This window comes from Ovis canadensis, chromosome 1, assembly GCF_042477335.2.
Source record: "Ovis canadensis isolate MfBH-ARS-UI-01 breed Bighorn chromosome 1, ARS-UI_OviCan_v2, whole genome shotgun sequence".
In the NCBI taxonomy this organism is placed as follows: domain Eukaryota; kingdom Metazoa; phylum Chordata; class Mammalia; order Artiodactyla; family Bovidae; genus Ovis; species Ovis canadensis.
In genome coordinates, this window is record NC_091245.1 from 46,765,700 (window position 1) to 46,792,213 (window position 26,514).

The 26,514-nt window shown below is 36.2% G+C and overlaps 1 protein-coding gene across 1 annotated transcript in view; it reads right to left on the minus strand.

Annotated features, from left to right (window-relative positions):
• ANKRD13C (ankyrin repeat domain 13C) overlaps positions 1–26,514 on the minus strand; it is a 91,506-nt gene that overhangs the window by 23,269 nt on the left and 41,723 nt on the right. The window contains exons 4-9 of the mRNA XM_069565359.1: positions 26,199–26,284; positions 24,990–25,035; positions 19,606–19,672; positions 13,870–14,014; positions 6,195–6,326; positions 2,836–2,997 (exon numbers count right to left, since the gene is read on the minus strand). Of these exons, the coding sequence (XP_069421460.1) occupies positions 2,836–2,997; positions 6,195–6,326; positions 13,870–14,014; positions 19,606–19,672; positions 24,990–25,035; positions 26,199–26,284 (638 nt within the window). The remainder of the gene's footprint in view (positions 1–2,835; positions 2,998–6,194; positions 6,327–13,869; positions 14,015–19,605; positions 19,673–24,989; positions 25,036–26,198; positions 26,285–26,514) is intronic.

A 26,514-nucleotide genomic window follows, 5' to 3' on the forward strand; every position in this document is an offset into this window, starting at 1 on the left:
TAGAATTCCAGTTGAGCTATTTCAAATGCTGAAAGATGATGGTGTGAAAGTGCTGCACTCAATAGGTCAGCAAATTTGGAAAACTCAGCAGTGGCCACAGGACTGGAAAAGGTCAGTTTTCATTCCAATTCCAAAGAAAGGCAATACCAAAGAATGCTCAAACTACCACACAATTGCACTCATCTCACACATTAGTAAAGTAATGCTCAAAATTCTCAAAGCCAGGCTTCAGCAATATGTGAACCATGAACTTCCTGATGTCCAAGCTGGTTTTAGAAAAGGTAGAGGAACCAGAGATCAAATTGCCAACATTCACTGGATCATCATAAAACCAAGAGAGTTCCAAAAAAACATCTATTACTGCTTTATTGACTACGGCGAAGCCTTTGACTGTGTGGATCACAATAAAATGTGGAAAATTCTGAAAGAGATGGGAATACCAGACCACCTGACCTGCCTCTTGAGAAACTTGTATGCAGGTCAGGAAGCAACAGTTAGAACTGGACTTGGAAGAACAGACTGGTTCCAAATAGGAAAAGGAGTACGTCAAGGCTGTATACTGTCACCCTGCTTATTTAACTTACATGCAAAGTACATCATGAGAAATGCTGGGCTGGAGGAAGCACAAGGTGGAATCAAGACTGCCAGGAGAAATATCAATAACCTCAGATATGCAGATGACACCACCCTTATGGCAGAAAGTGAAGAAGAACTAAAGAGTCCCTTGATGAGAGTGAAAGTGGAGAGTGAAAACGTTGGCTTAAAGCTCAACATTCAGAAACCTAAGATCATGGGATCCGGTCTCATCACTTCATGGCAAACAGATGGGGAAACAGTGGAAACGGTGGCTGACTATATTTTTTTGGGCTCCAAAATAACTGCAGATGGTGACTGCAGCCATGAAATTAAAAGATGCTTACTCCTTGGAAAGAAAGTTATGACCAACCTAGACAGCATATTAAAAAGCAGAGACATTAATTTGCCAACAAAGGTCCATGCAATCAAGGTTATTGTTTTTACAGTAGTCATGTATGGATGTGAGAGTTGGACTATAAAGAAAGCTGAGCACAGAAGAATTGATGCTTTTGAACTGTGGTGTTGGAGAAGACTCTTGAGAGTCCCTTGGACTGCAAGGAGATCAAACCAGTCCATCCAAATGAGATCAGTCCTGGGTGTTCATTGGAAGAACTGATGAAGCTGCAACTCCAATACTTTGGCCACCTGATGCAAAGAGCTGACTCATTTGAAAAGACCCTGATGTTGGAAAGATTGAAGGCAGGAGGAGAAGGGTTGGTAGAGGATGAGATGCTTAGATGGCATCACCGACTCAATGGACATGAGTCTGGGTATGCTCTGGGAGTTGGTGATGGACCGGGAGGCCTGGCTTCCTGCGGTTCATGGGGTCGCAAAGAGTCAGACATGACTGAGCGACTGAACTGAACTGATAATGTAATTTGGCACAACACTGCAAGGGAGAGACTAAACATTCAAGGAATTCAAGTCTCTTCACAGTAGCCTTTAAGCTTTTCGTGACTGTGACTGACGTTTTACACTATAACCCAGCAGTCAACACATATCCACATAAACACAACGTATACACACACCCCTGACACTACTGACTCATAAAGTAATATGGACCCAACTGGAGATGCAGGAGACAAGGATTTGATCCCTGGGACAGGACGATCTCTTGGAGGAGGAAATATGGCAACCCACTCCAGTATTCTTGTCTGGAGAATCCCATGGACTGAGGAGCCTGGCGGGGTACAAGTCTATAAGGTCACAGAGTTGGACATGACTGAGCGACTGAGCGCACACACACACTATGTGCTCTAGTTTTTATTATCTGAATTTAGATTCTACTTAAAAAAAAGAGCAGAAGTCATAATAGCCCACTAAACTGAATTCATAATCCACTAGAGGTCCCAATCCTACAATTTGAAAACACTGCTATAAAAAATGTCATAAAATGTTAATCTTTAGGAATCTTTTCTTTTCCAGTCTTAAAATCTAAAATTGTTAAAAGACCAATTCAATTCATCTTACTAAGGAAATAAGATTGCAGACACAAGTTATCGTGTCTTGTACCTAAGTATTTCCTTGATTTCCCTCCCCTTTCCAAACTGTCACACAATTCTTTGCAGGTAACATGTTTTCAATAAATACATACTGAATACAAAATTTATTGGATGGTATTGGCTAAAGGAGATCAGCTCTGGGTGTACTTTGGAAGGAATGATGCTGAAGCTGAAGCTCCAGTACTTTGGCCACCTCATGGGAAGAGTTGACTCATTGGAAAAGACTCTGATGCTGGGAGGGATTGGGGGCAGGAGGAGAAGGGGACGACAGAGGATGAGATGGCTGGATGGTATCACAGACTTGATGGACGTGAGTCTGAGTGAACTCCGGGAGTTGGTGACGGACAGGGAGGCCTGGCGTGCTGTGATTCATGGGGTCGCAAAGAGTCAGACACGACTGAGCGACTGAACTGAACTGACTGAACTGATTGGCTAAAAATGACTTCATAAAGTAGGCAGATTGTTAGTAAGGCCTTCAAAGCAGCAGCAGGTTTCAGTTGATGGAGTAGAAAAAAATGTATGCAAAGGGATCATGCTTTGGTTTCATGTTTACAAAATGATTTTAATCTATTTATTAGTGAAGACTCAAAAACAAACAACAGATTCACAAAAAAATCACCAGACCATCACAGAAAAATAAAAGGTGATACATGGTAAACGAAACCTATGAGCATACTTAAATAAACTCACTGAATGCCAGGAATGAAGTCTACCCCCTCCCTTAGAACATTATACATTAAGAAAAGTAAAATTATACCTCAAAATTCTGTTCCATTATGTTTCCACCTTTACTCAAACTCTCCATAATGGCCTTATTTCGAAGAATGTCTTCTTCACTGAGATGTTCTCTTCTTTTTCTTGATTCTAAAACAAGTCCATTCACCAGGTAAAAGTCGGCCAAAAAGTTTCCTACCCTTTCCTAAAACGAAATCAAATATTTCAAAATAATAAAACAAATAAAGTTTACCTTAGATTTTTTTTTTAAGTTTCAAAGTAAAATATACAGTTTCTCCATAAACATGTAACATTTAGATGAAAATAAATATTCCTCTGGTACTTAAAATTATCAAATTATCTTATACATTCTATTAAGCTAAAAAATACATAATATTACACATTTTAAATTTGTAAAGGAAAATTTTTAAACACATAAAATGCAGGTAGTTAATCTCCAATTAAACAGCACATAGTATTCCTTTAAAATCTACTAAGTAGCACAAAGCTACAGAAAACTTAATTTAGATAATAATCAAATATCATGAATTATAAGGAGGGGTCAGGGATAATTAATGTTCCCATTTTATAGATAGAAATAAAAACTAGAATAAAAAGAAATAAACTAAGTCACATAAAAACTTCTAGTACAACTAAAATTAATTACCTGTTCCAATATTCTCTAGCAGGCCCAAACTTCCAAGATACAGTTGCTTGCTTCTTTCAACAAAAAGAGAACAACCAAGCAGTCTTCCTCACTAGTACAATTTATATTTATATTATGGATTGAGACTGAGGAACTCAAATGGAATAAAAGGACATCAAGAAGAGTCCTCGCTCAACATTAACCTTCATTTTTTTCAGACCCACAGGTGGTCAGAGTTTGAAATACCTTACCTGAAACAACATGATCAGTAACTTACTAAAAATAGGCTTCCCATTTCTACCTGTATGCAAATCACTTCTCTTGCTGCTGCTTTCTGGCATTCCAAAACTAAGTGTTTAGAGTGGTTTCTGTTTTTACCTTGCTTTGTGGCTTCCTTATCAATCATTAGAAAGGAAGGCATTTTGCACCTGTTTCTACCTACAAAATGGGAACTATAAGCAATTACTGACTCCCTCCTTACCTGTCAACGATTTAAGAAGATCACCTAGACACTCTTCAAGAGCTTTGAGCTGCTTAGCAGTAGTACTAGATGAACAGCAGCTTCAATTTTTATCTTCTCTTGAAGTGATCCTTCTAATGCTGTCCAGAAGAACAGAGTACAAACATAAGACTCAGGCCAACAAATGGATTGCAATATAGGATCTCACATCTGGAAATCCTATAATGTTACTTGTTGCCAAATAGGCTTAGAGATGAAAACTGATGAACATAGACCTCAAAGTGAGAATTTTTCTGTGGTTGGGAAACATTCAGGTGATAATGATCAATTTTTGAAATCTTATAATGAAAAAGCATTTATTAAAAATAAATCAAAAGACAAGTCATATCAATAAAAATATTTAAATGTATATTTCCCATAATACAACCATTCCATTTCTTGCTAGCTATAAAAGACAATGCAAAGGGATATAAAAGGATGGTAAATGTAACATCATTTATACTGGGAGAAAACTGGACACAAATGTGTATCCACCTAAACATCCAAAAATCAGATACTGAGTAACTAAATTACAATATATCCATACTATGGAATACAATGCAGTAGTAAGAAGAATAAAGTAATTCTAAGACATACTAAAAATTGGGTGGGTGGGGGGAGGAGTTGCAAAATAATAGATACAATGCAATGACACTTTTTGAAAAAATAAATATTTGTATCAATAACTAAATATTATTATAGATATAAATCAATATACATTGAGATATGTTGATTATTATAGGTATATATCAATGTACAATGAATTGTACATGACTGAGCAACTGAACAACAATGTACATAAAGTATAAAAAAAGTCAGGAAGATATACAGCTGGATAATCTGCAAAAGACTCTGGGACTATAAACTGTAGTCAAGGGGGATTTCTCAGCTTTAAATGTAAGACTGTGTGGTAGTTAATTTTATGTCAATTTGGTTAGACTATGATGCTCAACTGTTCAAACAAACACCAGTTGAGATGTTGCTACGAAGCCAACATTGGGTATTGGGGGGGGGTGCGCCACACAGCTTGCAGGATCTCAGTTCTCCAAGAAGGGACTGAACCAGGCCATGGTGGTGAAAGCATATCCTAATTACTGGACTGCTGAGGAATTCCAAGATGGCATTTTTCAGATTAGTTGAAAGTTAAATCTGTAGACTTGGAGTAAAGCAGATTACCCTCATAAGGTGGGAAGGCTGTTTCCAATCAAATGCAGGCCTGAAGAGCAAAAACTAAGGTCTCCCAAAGGAAATGCAATTCTGCCTCAAGACTGCAACACAGAAACCTTGCCTGAGATCCTGATCTATAGATTTCAGGCCCAAAACCATACACCTCTTTCCTGAATTTTCAGCCTGCTAGACTGCACTATAAATCTCAGACTTACCAGGTCCTACATTCACACAAGCTAATTCCTTAAAGTAAATCAACCTCTTCCTTACTCTTCTCTCCTTCTGTCTATATATGTGTATGTGTGTGTGTATATATATACACATGCAGATATATACATATATACAGATAGATATAGGTCTCCTACTGATTCTGTTTCTCAGAGAACCTTGACTAATTTACTTTTGTCTTTCTAATAAGGATATATTTCTGTTGTGTGTAATAAAAGATAAATTCATAAAATCTTGGCCCTTACTCAATGTTATTTATTCTTTAAAATTTTATAAAATGCTTCTTCATATATCCAACTAAAAAATGTGTGAGTTTATTTTGAGCAGATGAAATAAGAATTATGGAAAGAATTGACAATTTACTAATGGAGAAACCTCCAGTGAGATTTAATTAAATAAGTACTGTAGAAATGTAAGCTTATTTAGTCTTAGTCAAATATATGGAATACTCAGGAATAGATAAGGGGTAAGTAAATAGTTTTAAAGTTGAAAAGTGGAAAAAAGGTCCAGGGAAATGAATTTAACAGTGGAGCTTCTTTATGGTCTTCTTAAAATTAAAGCATTAGAAATATAACAGAACCATGTGAAGCACTGTTTCCTATTCAACAACAAGGCAACTGACAACAAGAATATTTTTCAACATAAAATTCAAATGAACTAAGCTTTCTCTCCTGGCTTCTCTAAGATGATCTTCCAACTCTGTAACCAACCATTATAATCCCTATTTGGATTCAAGGAGAAAAGAACACACGACTTGACAACTAACTAAGCTACTTGTTCTCCATGCATTTCCATCACATTATTTTGGCAATATTAAATGCTGAACAGTTTTTAAAGTGTAAAAATCTCGATTTGCACATACTGTTTTATCTTCCCGAAAAAGCCATCCAGTTTGGGCACGCGTGAAAGAAATTGATTTGGTTGATAAGGTTGCAGAGTAAATATCGCTACTCATTAAAATGTCAACCTCTTCTTCTGTTTCCATCTCTGATTCCTGAGGTAGAGGCAAAAGGTAGATATAAGAAACTAAGTTTTTAAAGGTTATTAGTGCCACAAATGAAAATATCAACAATTAAAATGCTACGCATTTCAAGAAGCAAAAAGGACCGATTCTAAAAACAATTACAGAAGTTTAAACTTCATATATCTAAATAAGTTGGGTTTCCCTTGTGGCTCAGCTGGTAAAGAATCCATATGCAATGTGGGAGACCGGGGTTCGATCCCTGGGTTGGGACGATCCCCTGTAGAAGGGAAAGGCTACCCACTCCAGTATTTTGGCCTAGAGAATTCCATGGACTGGATAGTCCATGGGGTTGCAAAGAGTCAGGCATGACTGAGCGACTTTTACTTTCATCTAAATAAGTTAGAATTATAACTAATTATGAATCTAAAAATACAGGACACATGAAAAATGTACTTTATAATGAAAATAATAATAGTTTACCCCATCATAGAAATATATAATGGAAATAATACTAGATTGATTACTCATTACATAAATACAGAGTACATAATTACAGAAGATTTAAGAATTAAGTAGACAGGTCTGAGACAAAATGCCTATACAAAGGTTTTGTTTTCTTTAAATACAGATGAATCTTACTTTAGTTTTTTTAACCTGAAGACCCACTGCTACCATTTGAGCCCTTCTTTCCCAATAGTTTTAAGTAGAAGGAAGGAAGGGAAGAGAAGAAAGGAAAGTAGACTTTCTTTCCGAATAGTTTTAAGTGGATGGAAGGAAGGGAAGAGAAGGAAAGAAAGGAAAGGAGTATAGGATCTTCTCTATACTCATCAAAGAAACAAAAGGAATCCACAAATATCATCCCATGGTTTCCAAACTCAATTAGCAGCCTTGCTGCTAATAACTAATAACTTGTGCTGGCATATAATAATTGATCAATAAATATTTTTTAAAAGAAAAAGCTTTGCGCTTGTTTCATGTACAGAAATGTAACTAAATGACCAAGTACAGAAGAGTAACTGAGTAGGTAATAAATGAGGTTCTATTCCCTTAATAGGCTAAGAGAGTTTCCCTGATACTTTGGACCACAGAATCCGAAAAAGAGAAGGAGAAAAAAAAGAAGAACCCAGAGCCTTAGTGGACAGTGAGAACCATCCATAGGGTTTACAGTAACTAGAGGCTCTATTTTCCATATTTCCTGATTTCTAGATTCCCAAGAGGCCCATTTTCTATTCTTCACCACCAAACTTGCACCCAGATTTCCTTCACCCTTGCAAGCGAGAAATGGAAAATCTTGACATTAATGCTCTAAGGCTGTAATAGATGAAAATGTATTCCTGGTAACCCAAACTAACTCTGAACACAACTGCAAAATTTTGGTTGGCATAGACTGTACAGAACTATTAATCCTCATGATGCAAGTATGTTATAAATTAGGATTTTATGTATTAGCTTGGGAACAACACCATATGTAACACTACCTATGAAGAAATTTGCCTTAAGTTTTCAAACATCGCATTTCCAATAAACCTTTTTATCTATAATTTTACTTATGGATTTATTGTGGCTGTGCTGGGTCTTTGTAGCTACATGGGCTTCTCTCTAGCTTAGGTGAGTGGGGGCTACTCTCTAGTTGTGGCACAGTGTCCTCAGTGCAGTGGCTTCTCGAGTTGCAGAACGCAGGCTCCAGAGTGCAGGCCCAATCGCTGCGGCACACAGGCTTAGCTGCTTCTTGACATGTGGGATCTTCCTGGACCAAGGATCACACCCCTGCCTCTCTCTTGCACTGGCAGGCAGATTCTTTAGCAGTGAGCCATGAGGGAAGCCCGCAAAAAACATCTGAAACAGAACCCTTCTATAAACTGTACACTGACTATCTCCTAACCACATCATTGAAAATGACCTGTTATTAATTACATTCATTCAGCAAACATTTAATGAACAGTTATTACTTATATATACATATTTGAGGAAAAGAACAAGTATTCCCTGCCTTGAGAACTACTGCTCACTATCTAGCTTTTCTATATTCTTTTAGACATAAAATACACACGCATATATCCTAAATACATCAGCTAATATTTACACCACTAGCCTTAATCTCTGGCTTCTCTTTTAGTATCATCTTTCTAATTCATCTATTGCCTCGTTAGCTATCCTATTGTTATTTAAGACACAAGAATTCAAATTATTTAGTACATTTCTGAGAGTCTAGAAAAAGGGTCAGCAGAGTAAGAACAGCAGTCAAATCCAGTGCACCACCTGTTTTTATAATTAAAATTTTATTAGAACACAGCCATACTCATTCATTTATATATTGTCTAGCAGCAAGGTGACTTTTACGTTAATAACAGCAGAGATGAGTAGCTGTGACAGAGACCATATGACCCCACAAATACAGTTAAATATCTAAAATATTGACTCTCTCCCTTACAAAAAGAGTTTGGCAAACTCTGGCTGAAAATGCACTGATGCTGTATTAAGTACCAGAGAACACAACTAAAAGAACCCCATACCTTTGAGGAGCTTAGCCCCCCAAAAAAGAAGAATGCATATAGATTAAAAGAAAAAAGAGAAATAGCACTAGAAGCTCTACAGTACCAGATTTAGTGGATCATTGAGAAAAGAATGGTCACCCAGGAGAGGAGGAAGCAACAACACTAAATAGGTATCCCTCAGGGTGAGAGTGTAAGAAGTGTATTCCTGGAAGTGGAAACAACATGAACAAAGGAATGAAATACTAAATAGCCTGGAAAAAACTGCAAAGAGTTCAGCATGAGGGTAGCTACAATAACAAGGTAGGCAATCATGGGAAAGTCAGCAAGAGCCACGTCATGAAGGAACCATACCATGAGGAGGAATTTGGATTTCATTCTTCTTGGCAATAGGGAACTTTTAAAGTGTCTTTAAGGAAGACAAGTTTCATGAATTTTTTTTCAGTGTTCAACCTATCTCCAATATGTGAGATAATTTAGAAGCAGGCAAGAAGGGGGCCAGGAAGATCATTTATGAGACATTTGTGGCAGTCCAGCTGAAATAGTGAGTATCTAAATTATGGCAATAACAGCATCAATAAAAAAGGGATAATTATAAGGCATTTGGAGAGGGAAATGGCAACCCACTCCAGTATTATCACCTGGAGAACCCTGTGCACAGAGGAGCCTGGTGGGCTGCTGTCCATGGGGTCACACAGAGTCGGATGAGACTGAAGCAATCTAGCATGCGTGCACCCATAACGCATTAGGGAGACAAGAATAACCACACATGTTCTCTAATTAGGAAACCTGAGAGTACAAGAAAAGATGTCCAAAAAACTCCAAGCTTTCCCACGGAACAGAAGATGATATTAATCACTAAAAGAAAGAAAATGGGAGAACAGGCACCTAGAGGGAAAATAATGAGTTAAGTCTTCAACAAACTGAATTTTGAGGTACTTAAGAGAGGCATATGATACCCAATAGGCATTTAAATAGGTCCTCACTCAGAAGATTTGAGTTAGAAATAAATACTCGTGAATTATCAACTAAAAAGAGGTAGTGAGAGCTGTGGGGATATTCTGGCAATTTGTAAAAATGAGAACAACATCAAGGGCCTATCAATATTCAAGAAGTAAGCAGAGGAAGAGCCTCTTGACGAAAGTGAAAGAGGAAAGTGAAAAAGTTGGCTTAAAGCTCAACATTCAGAAAACTGAGATCATGGCATGTGGTTCCATCACTTCATGGCAAATAGATAGGGAAACAGTGGAAATAGTGTCAGACTTTATTTGGGGGGCTCCAAAATCACTGCAGATGGTGACTGTAGCCATGAAATAAAAAGATGCTTACTCCTTGGAAGGAAAGTTATGACCAACCTAGACAGCATATTAAAAAGCAGAGACATCACTTTGCCAACAAAGGTCTGTCTAGTCAAGGCTATGGTTTTCCCAGTAGTCATGTATGGATGTGAGAGTTGGACTATAAAGAAAGCAGAGGGATCAAGAATTGATGCTTTTGAACTGTGGTGTTGGAGAAGACTCTTGAGAGTCCCCTGGACTGCAAGGAGATCCAACCAGTCCATCCTAAAGGCGATCAGTCCTGGGTGTTCATTGGAAGGTCTGATGTTGAAGTTGCAACTCCAATACTTTGGCCACCTGATGCGAAGATCTGACTCATTTGAAAAGACCCTGATGTTGGGAAAGATTGAAGGCAGGAGGAGAAGGGGACGACAGAGGACGAGATGGTTGGGTGGCATCACTGACTCAATATGTGTTTGAGTAGGCTCTGGGAGTCGGTGATGGACAGGGAGGCCTGGCATGCTGCAGTTCATGGGGTCACAAATAGTCGGACACGACTGAGTGACTGAACTGAACTTAACTGAAGTAGAGAAAAAGGAAGAGGCAAAACAGAGTAAGACAGAAACAAGGGAAAAGAACATCTACTGGCCAGTCAAATTACAAGGAAATGAAATTTTAAGAACTGAGTTACTGAAGCTGACTGAACTGAACTGAATACTTCAGAGAAGTCTACATAAAGAGAAGGTTGAAACAAGCACAATGATATCAGCAATGGACTCACTATGAACATCATCTAAAACCCCAAACCCTACTTCCTTTTCCAAATGCTCCAGTGTATCAGTGTGACACCACCATCATGTACACCATTCTGTAGTCTGTGCAGTGTGCAATACCATCGTGCTTAAAAAGCAAGGTACTTACCTTAATTTAAAAATATCAATATACTTTATTGCTAAAAAATGCTAACCATTATCTGAACCGTCAGCGAGTCATAATCTGTTTGCTGGTGAAGATTCAAAACATTTCAGTTCAGTTCAGTTCAGTCGCTCAGTCGTGTCCATTTCTTTGCAACCCCATACACTGCAGCATGCCAGGCTTCCCTGTCCATCACCAACTCCCAGAGCTTACTCACATCCAACCATCCCATCCTCTGTTGTCCCCTTCTCCTCCCGCCTTCAATCTTTCCCAGCATCAGGGTCTTTTCAAATGAGTCAGCTCTTCGCATCAGGTAGCCAAAGTATTGGAGTTCCAGCTTCAGCATCAATCCTTCCAAGGACTATTCAGGATTGATTTCCTTTAGGATTGAGTGGTTTGATCTCCTTGCTGTCCAAGGGACTCTCGGAGAGAGTGTTCTCCAACACCACCTTTCAAAAGCATCAATTCTTTGACGTTCAGTTTTCTTTATGGTCCAACTCTCATGTCCATATATGACTATTGAAAAACTATAGTTTTGACTAGACGGATCTTTGTCCGTAGAGATGTCTCTGCTTTTTAATATGCTGTCTAGGTTTGTCACAGCTTTTCTTCCAATCAGCAAGCATCTTTTAATTTCATGGCTGCAATCACCATCTGCAGTGATTTTGAGACCAAGAAAATAAAGTCATTGTTTCCATTGTTTCCCCATCTATTTGCCATGACATGATGGAACCGGATGCCATGATCTTAGTTTTCTGAATATTGAGTTTTAAGCCAGCCTTTTCACTCTCCTCTTCCATCAAGAGGCTCTTTAGTTCCTCTTTGCTTTCTGTCATAAGGGTGGTCATCTGCATATCTGAGGTTATTGATATTTCTCCTGGCAATCTTGATTCCAGCTTGTGCTTCATCCAGCCTAGCAACATGCATGATGTACTCTGCATATAAGTTAAATAAGCAGGGTGACAATATACAGACTTGACATATTCTTTGGGATTGGAATGAAACTGACCTTTTCCAGTCCTGTAACCACTGGTGAATTTTCCAGATTTGCTGGCATGCTGAGTGCAGCACTTTGACAGCATCATCTTTTAGGATTTGAAATAGCTCAACTGGAATTCCATCACCTCCACTAGCTCTGATCGTAGTGATGCATCTTAATACCCACTCGACTTCACACTCCAGGATGTCTAGCTCTAGGTGAGTGATCACACCACTGCGGATTTTACCTGGTCATTAAGATCTTTTTTGTACAGTTCTTCTATGTATTCTTGCCACCTCTTCTTAATATCTTCTGCTTCTGTTAGGTCCATACCATTTCTGTTCTTTATTATGCACATCTTTGCATAAAATGTTCCCTTAGTATCTCTCATTTTCTTAAAGAAATCTCTAGTCTTTCCCATTCTATTGTTTTTCTCTATTTCTTTACATTGATCACTTAGAAAGGCGTTCTTCTCTCTCCTTGCTATCCTTTGCAACTCTGCATTCATATATGATAGTAATTGATATACAGTTGGCCCTCCATATTTGCAGGTTCCACATCTACAGATATAACCAACCAAGGATGAAAAATATTTGGGGAAAAGATTCCAGAAAGTTCCAAAAACCAAAATTTAAACTTGCCACATAGTCCAGTCAACAATTTACAAGTCATTTACATAGTGTTTACAACTATTTACTTGTGCGTCTGTGGATTTTGGTAACCTCAGGGCTCCTAGAATCATTCCCCGGTAGACACCAAGGGACAAACTGTCTACTATTAACACAATGCCACTATACATAGCACCTGCTTCTGCTGCTACTGCTAAGGTGCTTCAGTCGTGTCCAACTCTGTGGAACCCCAGAGACAGCAGCCCACCAGGCTCCTGTGTCCCTGGGATTCTCCAGGCAAGAATACTGAAGTGGGTTGCCTTTCCTTCTCCAATGCATGCATGCATGCTAAGTCACTTCAGTCGTGTCCGCCTCTGTGCAACCCTATGGACAGCAGCCCTCCAGGCTCCTCTGTCCGCAGGATTCTCCAGGCAAGAATACTGGAGTGGGTTGCCATTTCCTCCTCCCATGCATAGCACCTAGCAGTGTCTAGACGCATTTTATTAGGTCCTTGATAAATGTTTAAGAAAGAAGACAGGGAAGGAGGAAAAGTCAACTATGTAAAATTAATTCACTTAAATTACTTTTTGATCATATCAATATGCTGTTTAAGAATCTTGCTCTGTTATCAACTATGTGTGCCTGCATAAAATAAAAATAAAAACAAAATAAAAGCAACAGTGATTAAACAAAATGTTGATCTAAGAACATCTGTAGTGCTATCAATGATATATATAGATACTATAAAAGCTGTTTCTTTGGTTTATAGCAGGGAAAGGAGCTTTCAGGGAACAATGGATCAAGATAATGGTGCATATGGTTTTTCAAAGGTGGTTGTAGAGGCAAAACCAATATGGTGATACAGTGTTTAGAAGGAATATAATTTTACACTTTAAGAGTGAAAAAAAAGAGAAAACAAAGATAGCCAAAAGAGTTAGTTAGTAAAAGGGTCCAGACAAAGAACCCTAAGAGTTACTCATATTAAAGAGACCGAGATGGTTCACAACCCTAAAACAAAGTAGGGGCAGAACAGGTTCAATAAATGAGAACTACAAGAAGTTAGAGTTTATTTAACCAGGACATTATCAGTGAATTATGAGCAAACAGACTCAATAGTTTAGTCAGGATAAAGAACAGATGATAAAAAATTTTTTTAAAAAACTAGAGGTAAGAAAATGGAAACTTTAGGAATAAACCATCTCAATTATGTCTTATGCCTTTCAAAACAATTACACTGAGGCTTGGCTGCATACACAGACTTTTTTAAAAACCCATTTATAGGAATTTGCTCAACATGCTCACCTCATGGTGTATTCGCTGATAAACTTTTTGTTCATTGTCTAATACTACAAAAGATTCAGAGGGTGCCGCATCCCCATTGAAAATGAAGCTTAAATCCCCTCGTTGGCACTTCATGTCAGTAAAGTCTATGAGAGTAGTGTCAAGCCTGTGAAAGAAGGACAGATGAGAAATTCTGACAAATAAAATTTCAATAAAACTCCATATTAATGAAACAAGCTTTGTTCCTTCTAAACTCAAACCAAGAGGCTAATATATTTCAAAGCCAAACTTATAAATAAGTGCTAAATTTTAAATATCTCATTAAAAAACACCAAAAGAATATTTAAATATATATTCAATTTTACCTATATTTCATGTTATTGAATATATAACTTCATTAACCCAGCAGGAGAAAGGTTGTTTTCCCATTGCTGATGCATCTCTCTACCTATACCCCATTCTATTTCCCTTACCATAGCTACTCCACAAAATTTACTTCAAGGAAGAAGGGCAGAAAAGGAAAGCAAACCCGTCTAACATTTTTTGATCCCTTTAAGACAAAGTTGCTAGCTCAGCAGAGTACAGCTGACCCTTGACCACAGGGGTCTGGAATACTGACTCCCATCCCCTCCATATATAACTTTACAGTTGGCCCTCCATATGTACATTTCCACGCTCTCAGATTCAACCAACCTTGGATCATGTAGTACTATAATATATATTTATTGAAAAATGATCTGGATATAAGAAGGTCCAAGTAGTAGTTCAAACCAGTGTTGTTCAAAGGTCTGCTGTGTACATGAAGAGTATAGCAATGGACAGACCACATTCTTAGATTAAGGACTGTCTGTCCACAGTCTTGTCCTTGTCAGCTGCATCGATGCTGACGCTTAATCATACAGTACTAAACCTTACTTCATCCTTCAACTCAATAAACCTTTTAATTTACTCCAAATTCTTGGCCTTTTTGCTTGACTTCTCAGATTCAGATTAGCATTCTCTTTCCCAACATTTTCTTTTCTAACATGTCCACGGCCTGAAACATTTTGGATCTTTCCTATGGCAAATATTCATGTATTCAAACACCTGTACATTTGTTGTGTTCATTGTAACCAACACCTGACATGGTCGACCCAATGGGTTGGTCTCAAATAAATTCCATAAATCACTACTTGGTGAAATTAGAGAGAATAACGGAGTGGAAAACTTTACAAGTACCCTGACGTGCTTCAGTCTTGCCCAAGGCTTTGTAGTCTCCAGATCATCGTATCAGGACCTCTCTGACTGGCTGCTCAAAACACAGTCCTTAAGTTAAGAAATAGGTTCACACAGCTGTTAAGAAATGCTGATCACATCCCAAAGAAAATTTCTTTTTTTTTTTTTTCAAAGAAAATTTCTTGAAGTCTTTGTGAGAGGTCCACCATGGCTACTGAGTTTCTAACACAATATAAGAACTCATTACTTTGTAGGATTTTCACCATAGACAAGGCAAATGAGTGGGCGTTACTAGTTTCCCTTTATAGGAAAAGCTGAAAAATAGAACATTTTCACATGCTGCATCAAAAGAGTAACCAAGGTTACATATAATTTAACACCCAAACTAGTAACTTTTGAAAGTGAAGGTGACACTATTAATAATTTTACTAGGACAACAGAGATGAACAGGGAAGTATGATTAACCTGTGTATACTGCTACTGCTGCTAAGTTGCTTCAGTTGTGTCCGACTCTGTGCGACCCCATAGATGGCAGCCCACTAGGCTCCTCTGTCTCTGGGATTCTCCAGGCAAGAATACTGGAGTGGGTTGCCATTTCCTTCTCCAATGCATGAAAGTGAAAAGAGAAAGTGAAGTCGCTCAGTCGTGCCTACTCTTAGCAACCCCATGGACTGCAGCCTACCAGGCTCTTCCGTCCATGGGACTTTCCAAGCAAGAGTACTGGAGTGGGGTGCCATTGCCTTCTCCGAACTTGTGTATAAGAAGCTCTTTTCTGAGCCATGTAAAATACAGACACCCCTCAGAGTCAAATAAGTCCTAAAAAAATAGCAAGGCACCAACTCCTGTAGGAGTGAGCTCGACTTGCTGCTTTATAGTTGAATTCTTGCTCCTGGTCCACTTTCAGTGGCCTGCTATTGCACTATTGGTGCTTGTACTACTAAAAATATTCTGTTATTGCTTGTACATGTGGCACAAGAGAAAATGATGCCAATAAAAGGGGCTTATCTCCTACCTCTAATGTGGGCTAATGTGGGCTAATGAAGTCTCAAAAAGGGGACAGATCATTTTATGAGTGGCCTATTTGGACTCCACACTTCAGCTACCAGGGAACTCTATACCCTTTGAAAACAGAAGACATGGGCCTGAATAGTCTTTTGCCTCCACTCCCTTCTTGCCCATCTTGGGTGAGAACAGTAGTGGGCTGCAAGGGGTTGGGGTGAGAGAAGAGATGCACAGAGAGACAAAGACAGACTGACATTGGAGACACTTGAGCCCTTCAATCTAGTCACACCTAAAATCAGTCAATTGTCAATTTTTATTTTATATGTGTTTTCATAATTTGCAACTGAAAGACTATCTAATACAGCTTAGATATTAGACATATTAGATGGCATAGTAAGCTGTATCAAATATGCCTCATAATGATATAATTTATCATGGTGATATTTTAATGTATTAACTAGTCCTTGGCTTTCAGCTTAATGAGCCTAAATACTTCTAATTTTTACCATGTAATTCACCATGAAGGACACAAAGTTCTTTACACAAATGCAAAGATTCAAATAGAAAATGTCCTTTTACAGAAAAAACTTGATAACTACCCAAGTAACAGTGAAAAGAAAATAGGGCCTACCCTTGAGATAGGAAGAACTCAAATGAGACAGTTCGCAAAGATTATGTAGGTCAATAGTTATATATTACCTCAAAATTATTAACAGTGAAAATATCTATTAGTATTCTCAACAATAAAGTTGTTCATATTACTATTTCTACAAAAATACTAATTTCTCCCTGACACCAAGGAAGATACTGTGTTGTTTTTTGCCCACACAGCTTGCAGGATTTTAGTTCCCCAACCAGAGATGGAATCTGTGTTCTTGGTAGTGAAAGCATGGGAGTCCTAACTACTTGACCGCCAGGGAATTCCCATACTTTAAATAATCACACTGCTATCATGAGATACAAGTAAAAGTCATTTGAAGTGATGTTTAAAAGAACTAATTATCTCATGATTTTAAATGTGAAAGTTTTTACTTAATGTTAACAAACTTGTTTTTCTTTTAATTCTTCACCTATGCAAAAAACCTTTACCATACATTCTAAAATGCAGCTTCTCCATTACTCTAGTTAACTTTGATAACCAGCATTTTGAACCCATCACTCTTCAGCCTTAATAAAGAGCTTTCCTGCTAGTAAGCCCCAGGTTTCAGTGTCTTACTAAATTACAGTAGCTCCCCTTAAAATACATTCTTTCACACAATTATTCTCTCGGGCCCTTATTCTCATATGTCTATCTTAGCCATTTTGTGGGGTTTTTTTAATCATCTATATTTATTATGTAATATGCATCATGTCATTTACTTTTAAAAGGTATATATAAATATGAAATAATTTTTTAAAAGAAAGAAGCTCCTTTTCTTCTAAATTTAAGAATCAAACAGAACTAAAACTAACCTTTAACACAGCACATGGAAGACAATACTATTCTCCCAAGTTATCTACTAACTGTGGCAAGTACCTATATTAAAATTTTTTAAACTGATGAATAATTTTTTGAAATTCATAATATATTGCTAACAATAGGCTACTGAATTAAATCTACATCATTAACAAATCCTTTCATAGTTTTTCATCCATACTTTACTGTGTTTTCCAAGGTTTCTGTATTGACCATGAATTTAATGTGCATGAGAACGTTCATGATGAGCAATATCTGAGGAGGTTATTTTTAAAAAACAAAAATACAGAAAACTCTACCTTAACCAATAGAATTTTGCTTGAGAATAATTACCCTAGAACTTACTTCTAACTAAAGGTTATCTCTTCATTATAATTCATCATACTTAATAATTAATCTCATAAACAGTTGATTTTCTTTAAATTTCTGTCTTGTGACATGATAAGAAGTCACATGATAGGAAGACAGTAAGTCAGAGAGGTCCTGGCTCAGCCATTAATTTGGAATATGCTCAAAAAAAATCACTTCACCTTTCTGAACTTGCTAATCTATAAAATGAAGAGTTTATATAACTTTTTAAGGCATCTCTAGTTCTAGACAATGCTCAAATTAATATCGTGAATTTTTATAAACATAGGCATATAAAATTATATATATACATATATAAATATACTAATATGAATACATTAAAATGGGGACATTTCCTGGCAGTCTAGTGGTTAGGACTCTGCACTCTTACTGCTCAGGGCCCAAGTTTGATCCCTGGTTGGGGAACTAAAATCCCATAAGCTGCACAGTACGGCCAGTTAAAAAAAGTTTGCATATTCACTAGCATTCTAAATAGCTTAAATATGTATCATTTATATAATTTGTTGTTCAATGCTAAATTGTATCCAACTCTGCAACACCATGGACTGTAGCACACCAGACACCTCCGTCCTCCACTATCTCCCAGAATTTGCTCCAATTCATGTCCATTCTGTCAGTGATACTAACTAACCACCTCATCCTCTGCCACCCAATTCTCCTTTTGCCTTCAATCTTTCCGAGCATGACGGTCTTTTCCAATGACTCAGCTCTTTGCATCAGGTACAAAGTATTGGAGCTTCAACTTCAGCATCAGTCCTTTCAATGAATGTTCCCAGCTGATTTCCTTTAGGATTGACTGCTTTAATCTCCTTGCTATTCAAGGAATTCTCAACATTAAAAAACTAAGATCCTGGCATGTGGTCGTCCCATCACTTCAAGGCAAACAGAAGGGGAAAAAAATGGAAGCAGTGACAGATTTTATTTTCTTGGGCTTCAAAATCACTGCAGATGGTGACTGAAGCCATGAAATTGAAAGACATTTGCTCCTTTGAGGAAAGCTATGGCAAACTTAGTGTATTAAAAAGCAGAGATATCACTTTATTAACATAGGTCCATCTACTCAAAGCTACGGTTTTTCTCGTAGTCATGCACGGATGTGAGAATTGGACCATAAAGAAGGCTGAGTGCCAAAGAAGTGATCATTTATAAATATACCTATATTAATATAAAGATAAAGAAATAATGATAAAATTCTGAAATGAGTAAAATAAATAGATTCTTCATGAGATCCAAATATCAATCAGTTAAAAAGGAAACAGAAGAAAATTAAAATTAGCCTTAAAAATATTCACTAGAATCGACAGATGAATGGGTAGAAGCATGGGTAAGTAGATAGGGGAGGGAACAGTAGGAAAGGGATGCAGTAAAAAAGGACAAGAATCGGGTCCTCCTTATGTGTTCCTTATTCCCTAAAAAGCTAGGAAGAGGGGCATGACCATCTTAAATCTTCTTGGTATTGTATCATGATCTATTTGCGTTCTAGATAGTCTGTAGTTGAACAATAATACTAGATAGTCTGTAGTTGAACTTTGTTTTAGTCAAGATTTTATGCCTTTGGTTTCTTATCTCTAGTACCTCAAAGGAGAAAAAACATTGTGAATACATTAAGACATGTTTAGGTTATAAAATACTACATCCATGTATAAGCTACAGAAAGAAAAGCTTCCTCTAAATCTCAGTTATCTGTTACTCAGAGAAAAATCAAATTACCTTACCTGATATTGATACCTTGCTTGTATATTTTACATGCATCAGAAGGCAGAATTCGGGAAAGTAAAGGCACTGTATTTGTAAAAAGAAAAGGTGAAAAATAACCACCTAAAGTTCTGAGACATTATAAAATTTTTAATTAGAAGAACAGTACTGTAACATTTTACTATTTTATCAAAATTGTCATAATTTCCTTTAAAATTTCCTTTAAAATTATTTTTCACTGAAAAATAATACACAAAGCAATTCTGAGCAACCTCAAATATCTACTATTTAATTGTAATTACCATCACCACCACCCACCACCAAATACAAATAAGAGTAGCAGAACTGATGCACTGCCATTCTTGGTAGATATTGCAAGATGCTACTATTAGTGAGAAAACAAGGCCTTTTAGTAACTAAACCCTCCTGAACGGGTAACCAGATAAACCTGGATCCCATCTAATTCTTTACATATAACTGCATAAAATACCAGAAAAGTAATATGTATAATAGAAAAATATACTTTTAGAGCTAGTTGAATTTGAATTTGAATTCTAAATATATTGATTACTCAATAAGCTCAATGTACATTAGTTTTAAAATTCTTAAAATGCAATCATACTATTGACTCACACATTTCTACATTTCAGTGTTGCTCACATTCATATCATAAGCTATATTCTTATAGTTTTTTATTATTCATTATCTGCTATATTTTAAGGAAAGATGAGTTATTCTATAGATAAATAAATCTACATAACAGGCTAAATAATTAAACTACCATATACCAAAAAAAGAAAAGAATGTGAAACTCAAAATTCTTGAAATTAAAGATCTCATCCCATGTACAGGTGTATGTATGTGTGTGTGTTTATCTGTGTAAGATGTATTACACATATATTTTATAAAACTCAAGTGTTTTAAAAATGGGTGATAAAAATCAACCTGGTTAGAAAGAAAGACCCTAGAGAAAACTAAAGACTAGGTTTTTAACTTTTTCAAAAGTTTTCTAAATTTTTATATATTTTCTAATTAACATTAAAAGTTTTTTAATTCTTTAGAGGTTATTCAATCTAAAATGATTATATCATTAAAGACAGTTTTCTAGACTTTTTATTTTATGAAAATAAGAAAAGTTTACAGCCCAGAGGGAGTATCAGCTAAAAGTTACCCTGGTCAAAGAACATAAGAAATCATTTTCCAATCAAATTCTTCCCTATATGAAACAACAGAAGTTAAGAAGAGTAATAACGGCATATGCCTGTGCGTGCTTCGCTCAGTCGCGTCCAACTCTACGACCCCATGGACTGTAGCCTGCCAGGCTTCTCAGTCCATGGGATTCTCCAGGTAGGAATACTAGAGTGGGTTGCCATTTCCTTCTCCAATAATGGCATGCTGCTGCTACTGCTGCTAAGTCGCTTCAGTCATGTCTGACTCTGTGCGATCCCACAGGCAGCAGCCCACCAGGCTCCCCCATCCCTGGGATTCTCCAGGCAACAACACTGGAGTGGATTGCCACTCCCTTCTCCAGTGCATGAAAGTGAAAAGTGAAAGTGAAGGCGCTCAGTCGCGTCCGACTCTTAGTGACCCCATGGTCTGCAGCCCACCAGGCTCCTCTACCCATGGGATTTTCCAAGCAAGAGTACTGGAGTGGGGTGCCATTGTCTTCTCCAATAATGGCATAAACCTATATAAATGATCAAGCTCCTCTTTCTTACTTATTAATTGAGATCTACTTTTCTGTTCTTAAATATTTGATGTAGTAAGAAAAAGATGATTACAATAAGCCAGCACTCTAACTTAATTTAAATTTATTATATCTTGTAAAGTAGTATGGTAAACTACAAAAGCAAAATTCAGAATCACACACCAATATCCACTTATCAGAAAAGGAAGAAAGGGGGAATGTAGAGAAAAAAAGAATCTGAAGATTGAAAAGCAAAAGTTAAAAAAAAAAAAAGAAGGTATATCATAGAGGAAAAAAACAGATTTCAATGCATTCCAAAAATAGAGCAATTTGCATTTTCCCAATTGTGTGATGACTTTTTCTTCCCCCATGTAAATTGAACAATCAGGCTCTCTATATCTTATTTCAACTTTATCTAAGAGTCTAACAGAGTACTCCAAAGACAGTATAATCTACTGAACTGAAAAATGAACAATCTCTAAGTTTTCATTCTGGCTTTGCTATCACTTATTTCCTGATTTTAAGAAGAGTCTAGGCCTGATGTTTTCCATCTCTAATATGCAAAAAAAAAAAAAAAGTCCTAAAAACAGGACAGATATTCTGTAGATTATGAGATAAAGAAAAAAACTATTAGTTTTTCTATTGAAACATGCCATACACATAATGTTAAGTTTGTAGTGATTATAATACTATAAATTATTTAACACTTTACAGCATCTAAAGTGCTTCCTTCAAAAACATGATTTCATTTCATCTACACCAAAACAAAGACTTGAAAATAGGTGGGGTGTTTATTCTTACTCCCACTTTTAAAATGAAAAAACCCAAGCTCAGGAAAAATATGTGATTATCCATTGCAAACAGGAGTCAGTACTTCTGGTTCCATTTTAAGGCTTTTCTATACCTAAAAACTCACTCTGGAATAATTTAGCTGCCTTCAGACTTGCTATTAACCAAGTCTCAGGCTATTTTCAGCCAAATACTGAAGGAGAGAGAGTGGAGTTTTTGTGCTCTACTACCACTAAACTAAACTTACCCCTGGATCTCAGTATTTCTTAACTTGCCCTTATTTCTGGGTTGCCTTTTTCTTTTCTTTCTTTTTTTTTTTTTTTTTTTTAATATCAGGGGCTTTCACAAGGGAGGAAGCATGCCTAAACTCTAGAAAAAAGCTTGATAATCAAATCTTATATCAGAGATTATCCAATGTTTTTTAATCCAAAGCATCTAAACTAAATCTAGCCAGTGAGTTTAGTTTTTAGAATGATAGATGACATCCAAACATCAGGTGCTAATAATGTGACATGAAATCAGTAAAAACCTTTATCAACAATGAATCAGATGTGCTAACTTTCTTGCATCAAAGTCAAGTTCTCAGAGAAGCAATACATTTTTTCAAAAATAATTTTTATTATATTTTGCCCAAGTCATGGGGCATGTGGGATCTCTGTTCTCCAACCAGGGACTGAACCCAGTGCCCCCTACTCAGAGTCTTAACCACTGGACCACCAGGGAAGTCCCAGAAGCAATACTTCAAACTAGTACCTCAGTGGTTACATAATAAACTTGATTATGCAACAGTTACAATGTGTTTACAACTACAGATAATATGTGCAATTTCAGGAGTAATTATATCCATTTCAATTTGTTCATGTAATTGAAATGTCACTTTTAAAATATTTCAGAATATTTTGCTCAGCAAGATAAAGTGACAATATTAGAATTCAAAATACTAACAGTTACTAAAACAGTCAATTAAAGAGCCAGTATACCCAAGGATCACCAAGAATGACTGGGGTCTTAACAGTGAAAAAAATAGCATCCAGACTTTAGACCAATCTAACTTGGAGCTCTTTTATTACACAATGCTATCACATCTCTTTTTCTTTTGGTATTCTAGGACACTGGGACTTCTGAATGATAGAGCATAAAGCATTATGAGAGTTAAGAAAATCTTGAATGAGTGTTTTTGGCCACACCAAGGCACTTGTGGGATCTCAGTTCTCCACAAGGGATTGAACCTGGGCCAGAGTCAGTGGTAAAGAGTCCACTTACAATGCTGGCGACAGAGTTTGACCTCTAGGTCAGGAAAATCCCCTGGGAAAGGAAATGGCAACCCACTCCAGTATTCTTGCCTGAAGAATTCCATGGACAGAGGATCCTAGTGGACTATAGTCCACGAGATCACAAAAAGAGTCAGATGGGACTTAGTGACTAAACACCACCACCACCTACAACAGGAAGGAAAGCCCAGAATCCTAACCACTAGACCACCAGGGAACTCCCACATGTATGATTTTTGATGGAGCCAAAACTAGCCTGATGATCTAAAATTGTAACTGATTATATTTAGGGATTAAAATTTTTTATTTAGAGATTAAACAAATCAGAAATATCTTAATCACCCATCTCATAAAGTATTATGCTGCTGTTTTTTTTTTAAAAAGGAGGTACTTCATGAACTAAAATGTAAGATATTTATGATAAAATAAAAATGACAAAATGTATAATAATTGTATGATTTCATTTAAAAAACTAATGCTGAGGCTATATATATACATTTAAATTTATATTTATCTGTGTGTACAAACACATGTTCATAAGCATTGAAGAGAGTTTGAAAATATTCATATGAAACATTAATAGTCATCTCTAGAGTGGTCTCTGTCAATTTCTGATTTATTGTTATGATTATTTTATGATTTATCTTTATGATTATTTTGGTGATAATAAGCATTCAAATGTTTACATCATAAAGATTAATTCAGATGCTTTTAAAAAACACATAAGCATACTATATCCAATTTATATATAGATTACATTAAAAAATGTTTAACCCAAAAGTCAGTTGTTTGGATAGTTATTTATTTAGTAAAGTATAGGTCACTAGGATCAAGCTTCCTATTTGAACACAAAAGTTTCCTAAGTAGACTCATGTTTAAAATGAGAAAGAGAGAAAACTTACCTTACTGAGGTAAATCAAAATGACTATAAAATATCTAGGAATTAATATCTTTTATAAATAAGTGGAATGGTGTGCAACCAATGTGTTAAGACAGTGGCTATAAAGTATGCAATAAAAGCAGCAAAAGTGATTGAAAGATGAGAAAATATACAAATTCAATTAATATTAACCAAATTCTTCACATTTAGGTATCTAAATACTATACCTCAAATTTCCCTAAATTCAGTAATCTAATAATCCCATAGTTATTCTTCTCTTCTCTCTGAAAATTTCTTACATTAAATTATTATATTTGAACCAGCATTTCGTTTTTAAATAATACAATTTTTTACCTTAAAAAAATAATTATGGAAGTTACTAATCAGGTTGGGATAACTAAATATTACTATAGGGCTTTATGGGCTTCCCTGGTGGCTCAGATGGTAAACAATCTGCCTGTGCTGTGGGAGACCTGGGTTCAATCCCTGGGTTGGGAAGATCCACTGACTGGAGAAGGGAATAGCAACCCACTCCAGTATTCTTGCCTGGAAAATTCCATGGACAGAGGAGCCTAGCAAGCTATAGACCACGGGGTCTCAAAGAGTCAGACAGAACTGAGCAACTCACACACACACAGGGCTTTATAACCATTATATTCAACATGATGAAAAATATTTAAATTTCCTTACGGCAAGTATTGGTTATTTTAACATGTCTATTTAATAGTTATTTTTGCATACCTACATATTACACAGTAAAACATAGCACATTCTTACCCCAGCTTTGAAAATCCCAGTGAAGTTCGAGATAAAAGTCACCTAGCTGAGAAATGAAGTATGTATAATTAGTAAATGCATACCTTAGTTAACAGCTCTTATACCTGCATAACATTTTGCTTTAAAAAAAATCTGTTATCATTAAAGATCTATAGACAGAAAAAGGAAATAATTTCAATTATGGAGTCGGAGAAAGAACCAAAATATATATATATACTTACTGCTTAAAATAATACTACAATAGCAGACATTACTACACTTATCCACAGAGGAAAATACAGACCACTTTAGATTTTACAAGAACGTTTTAATCACATAAAACTGATAGGCATTTAAATTTGCATCAATAAATATTCTACTTCTCAGTATAACCAAAACGAAATGAGTAGTATTATGAAAATAGTTAATAACTTTAGAAGTGTTATTAAAAAAAACTTCTAAAATGATTACTGTGTAGGCTCATAATAATCTAATAAAATCATTCACTGCAACAGAAACTTTTTTCCATAAAGTGATAACACAAGTTTTCTAAATTTGAAATAATCTGTCATCATATTATCTACAGACAATGCTTTTATTTCTTAAATTAGAAGGTAAACAACAAAAACTATAACTCTTCAAGGAACTATTAATCAAATAGTCTCAAATAATTTATCCCTTGAGATTTCAAAAAATAGCATACCTAAAAGAAGACACAGTCATAGGTCTTTCTCCCACAGTTTTTTCAGGCATCCAAAATAAAGAGAAAAAATAACAGAAAACAAACCTCTCTCCCATTCTGTACCACTACACCCAGCTGTACCACCATGGAGTAGGATAGATAAACAGTTTTGTTACATATAGAAAATGTAAACTGCCCCTACTAGCAGTAGCAGCTTCTGCTCAGAGAAAATTTTTGAATCCAAAGAACAAAGGAAAATTACTTCCATTAATTATCATTTACCTTCTTTTTTCTTAGAGCTGTTACCTAATTTATTGAGAGCAATAATTCTTTATCTACCTTCTAAGTTCAAAGCAAATAATGCTTCCCATAAGATTACACACAGTAATTAGTATTTTTTAATGTCATTATTGCTTAATTGAAGCAGGATTTTTACTATTTCTTGACCCTTAATAATTAGCGAAAAATTAAACTGCATTTTTAAAATGCATAAAAGTACACTTTCAATTACAGTTTAGGTACAAAATCAGTCAAGAAATTGAGCTTACCTCTTTCAGGGCTTTTAATAATCGAGGTCGTTTTTCTTCAACACTTTCCCTGGATTGCTGCTTAAGCTTCCTTAAAAGAGCTGTAACTAAAATTTAAATTAAAAATTCTTTTTTAATTTAAAATAAATTTTGCCATGTTAGACTGCTAATTATACCTCAAAAAAAATTGTGAAAAAAAATGTCACCATGCTAAGAAATACCACTGGCTTATTACACACAGATATAATACAGATATTGTGAATATGTTAGAAAATATCTTTGGCAAAGCTGTTATGATCCTCAAGAAAAATTGAAAGGAGATACCTCAACATCAACT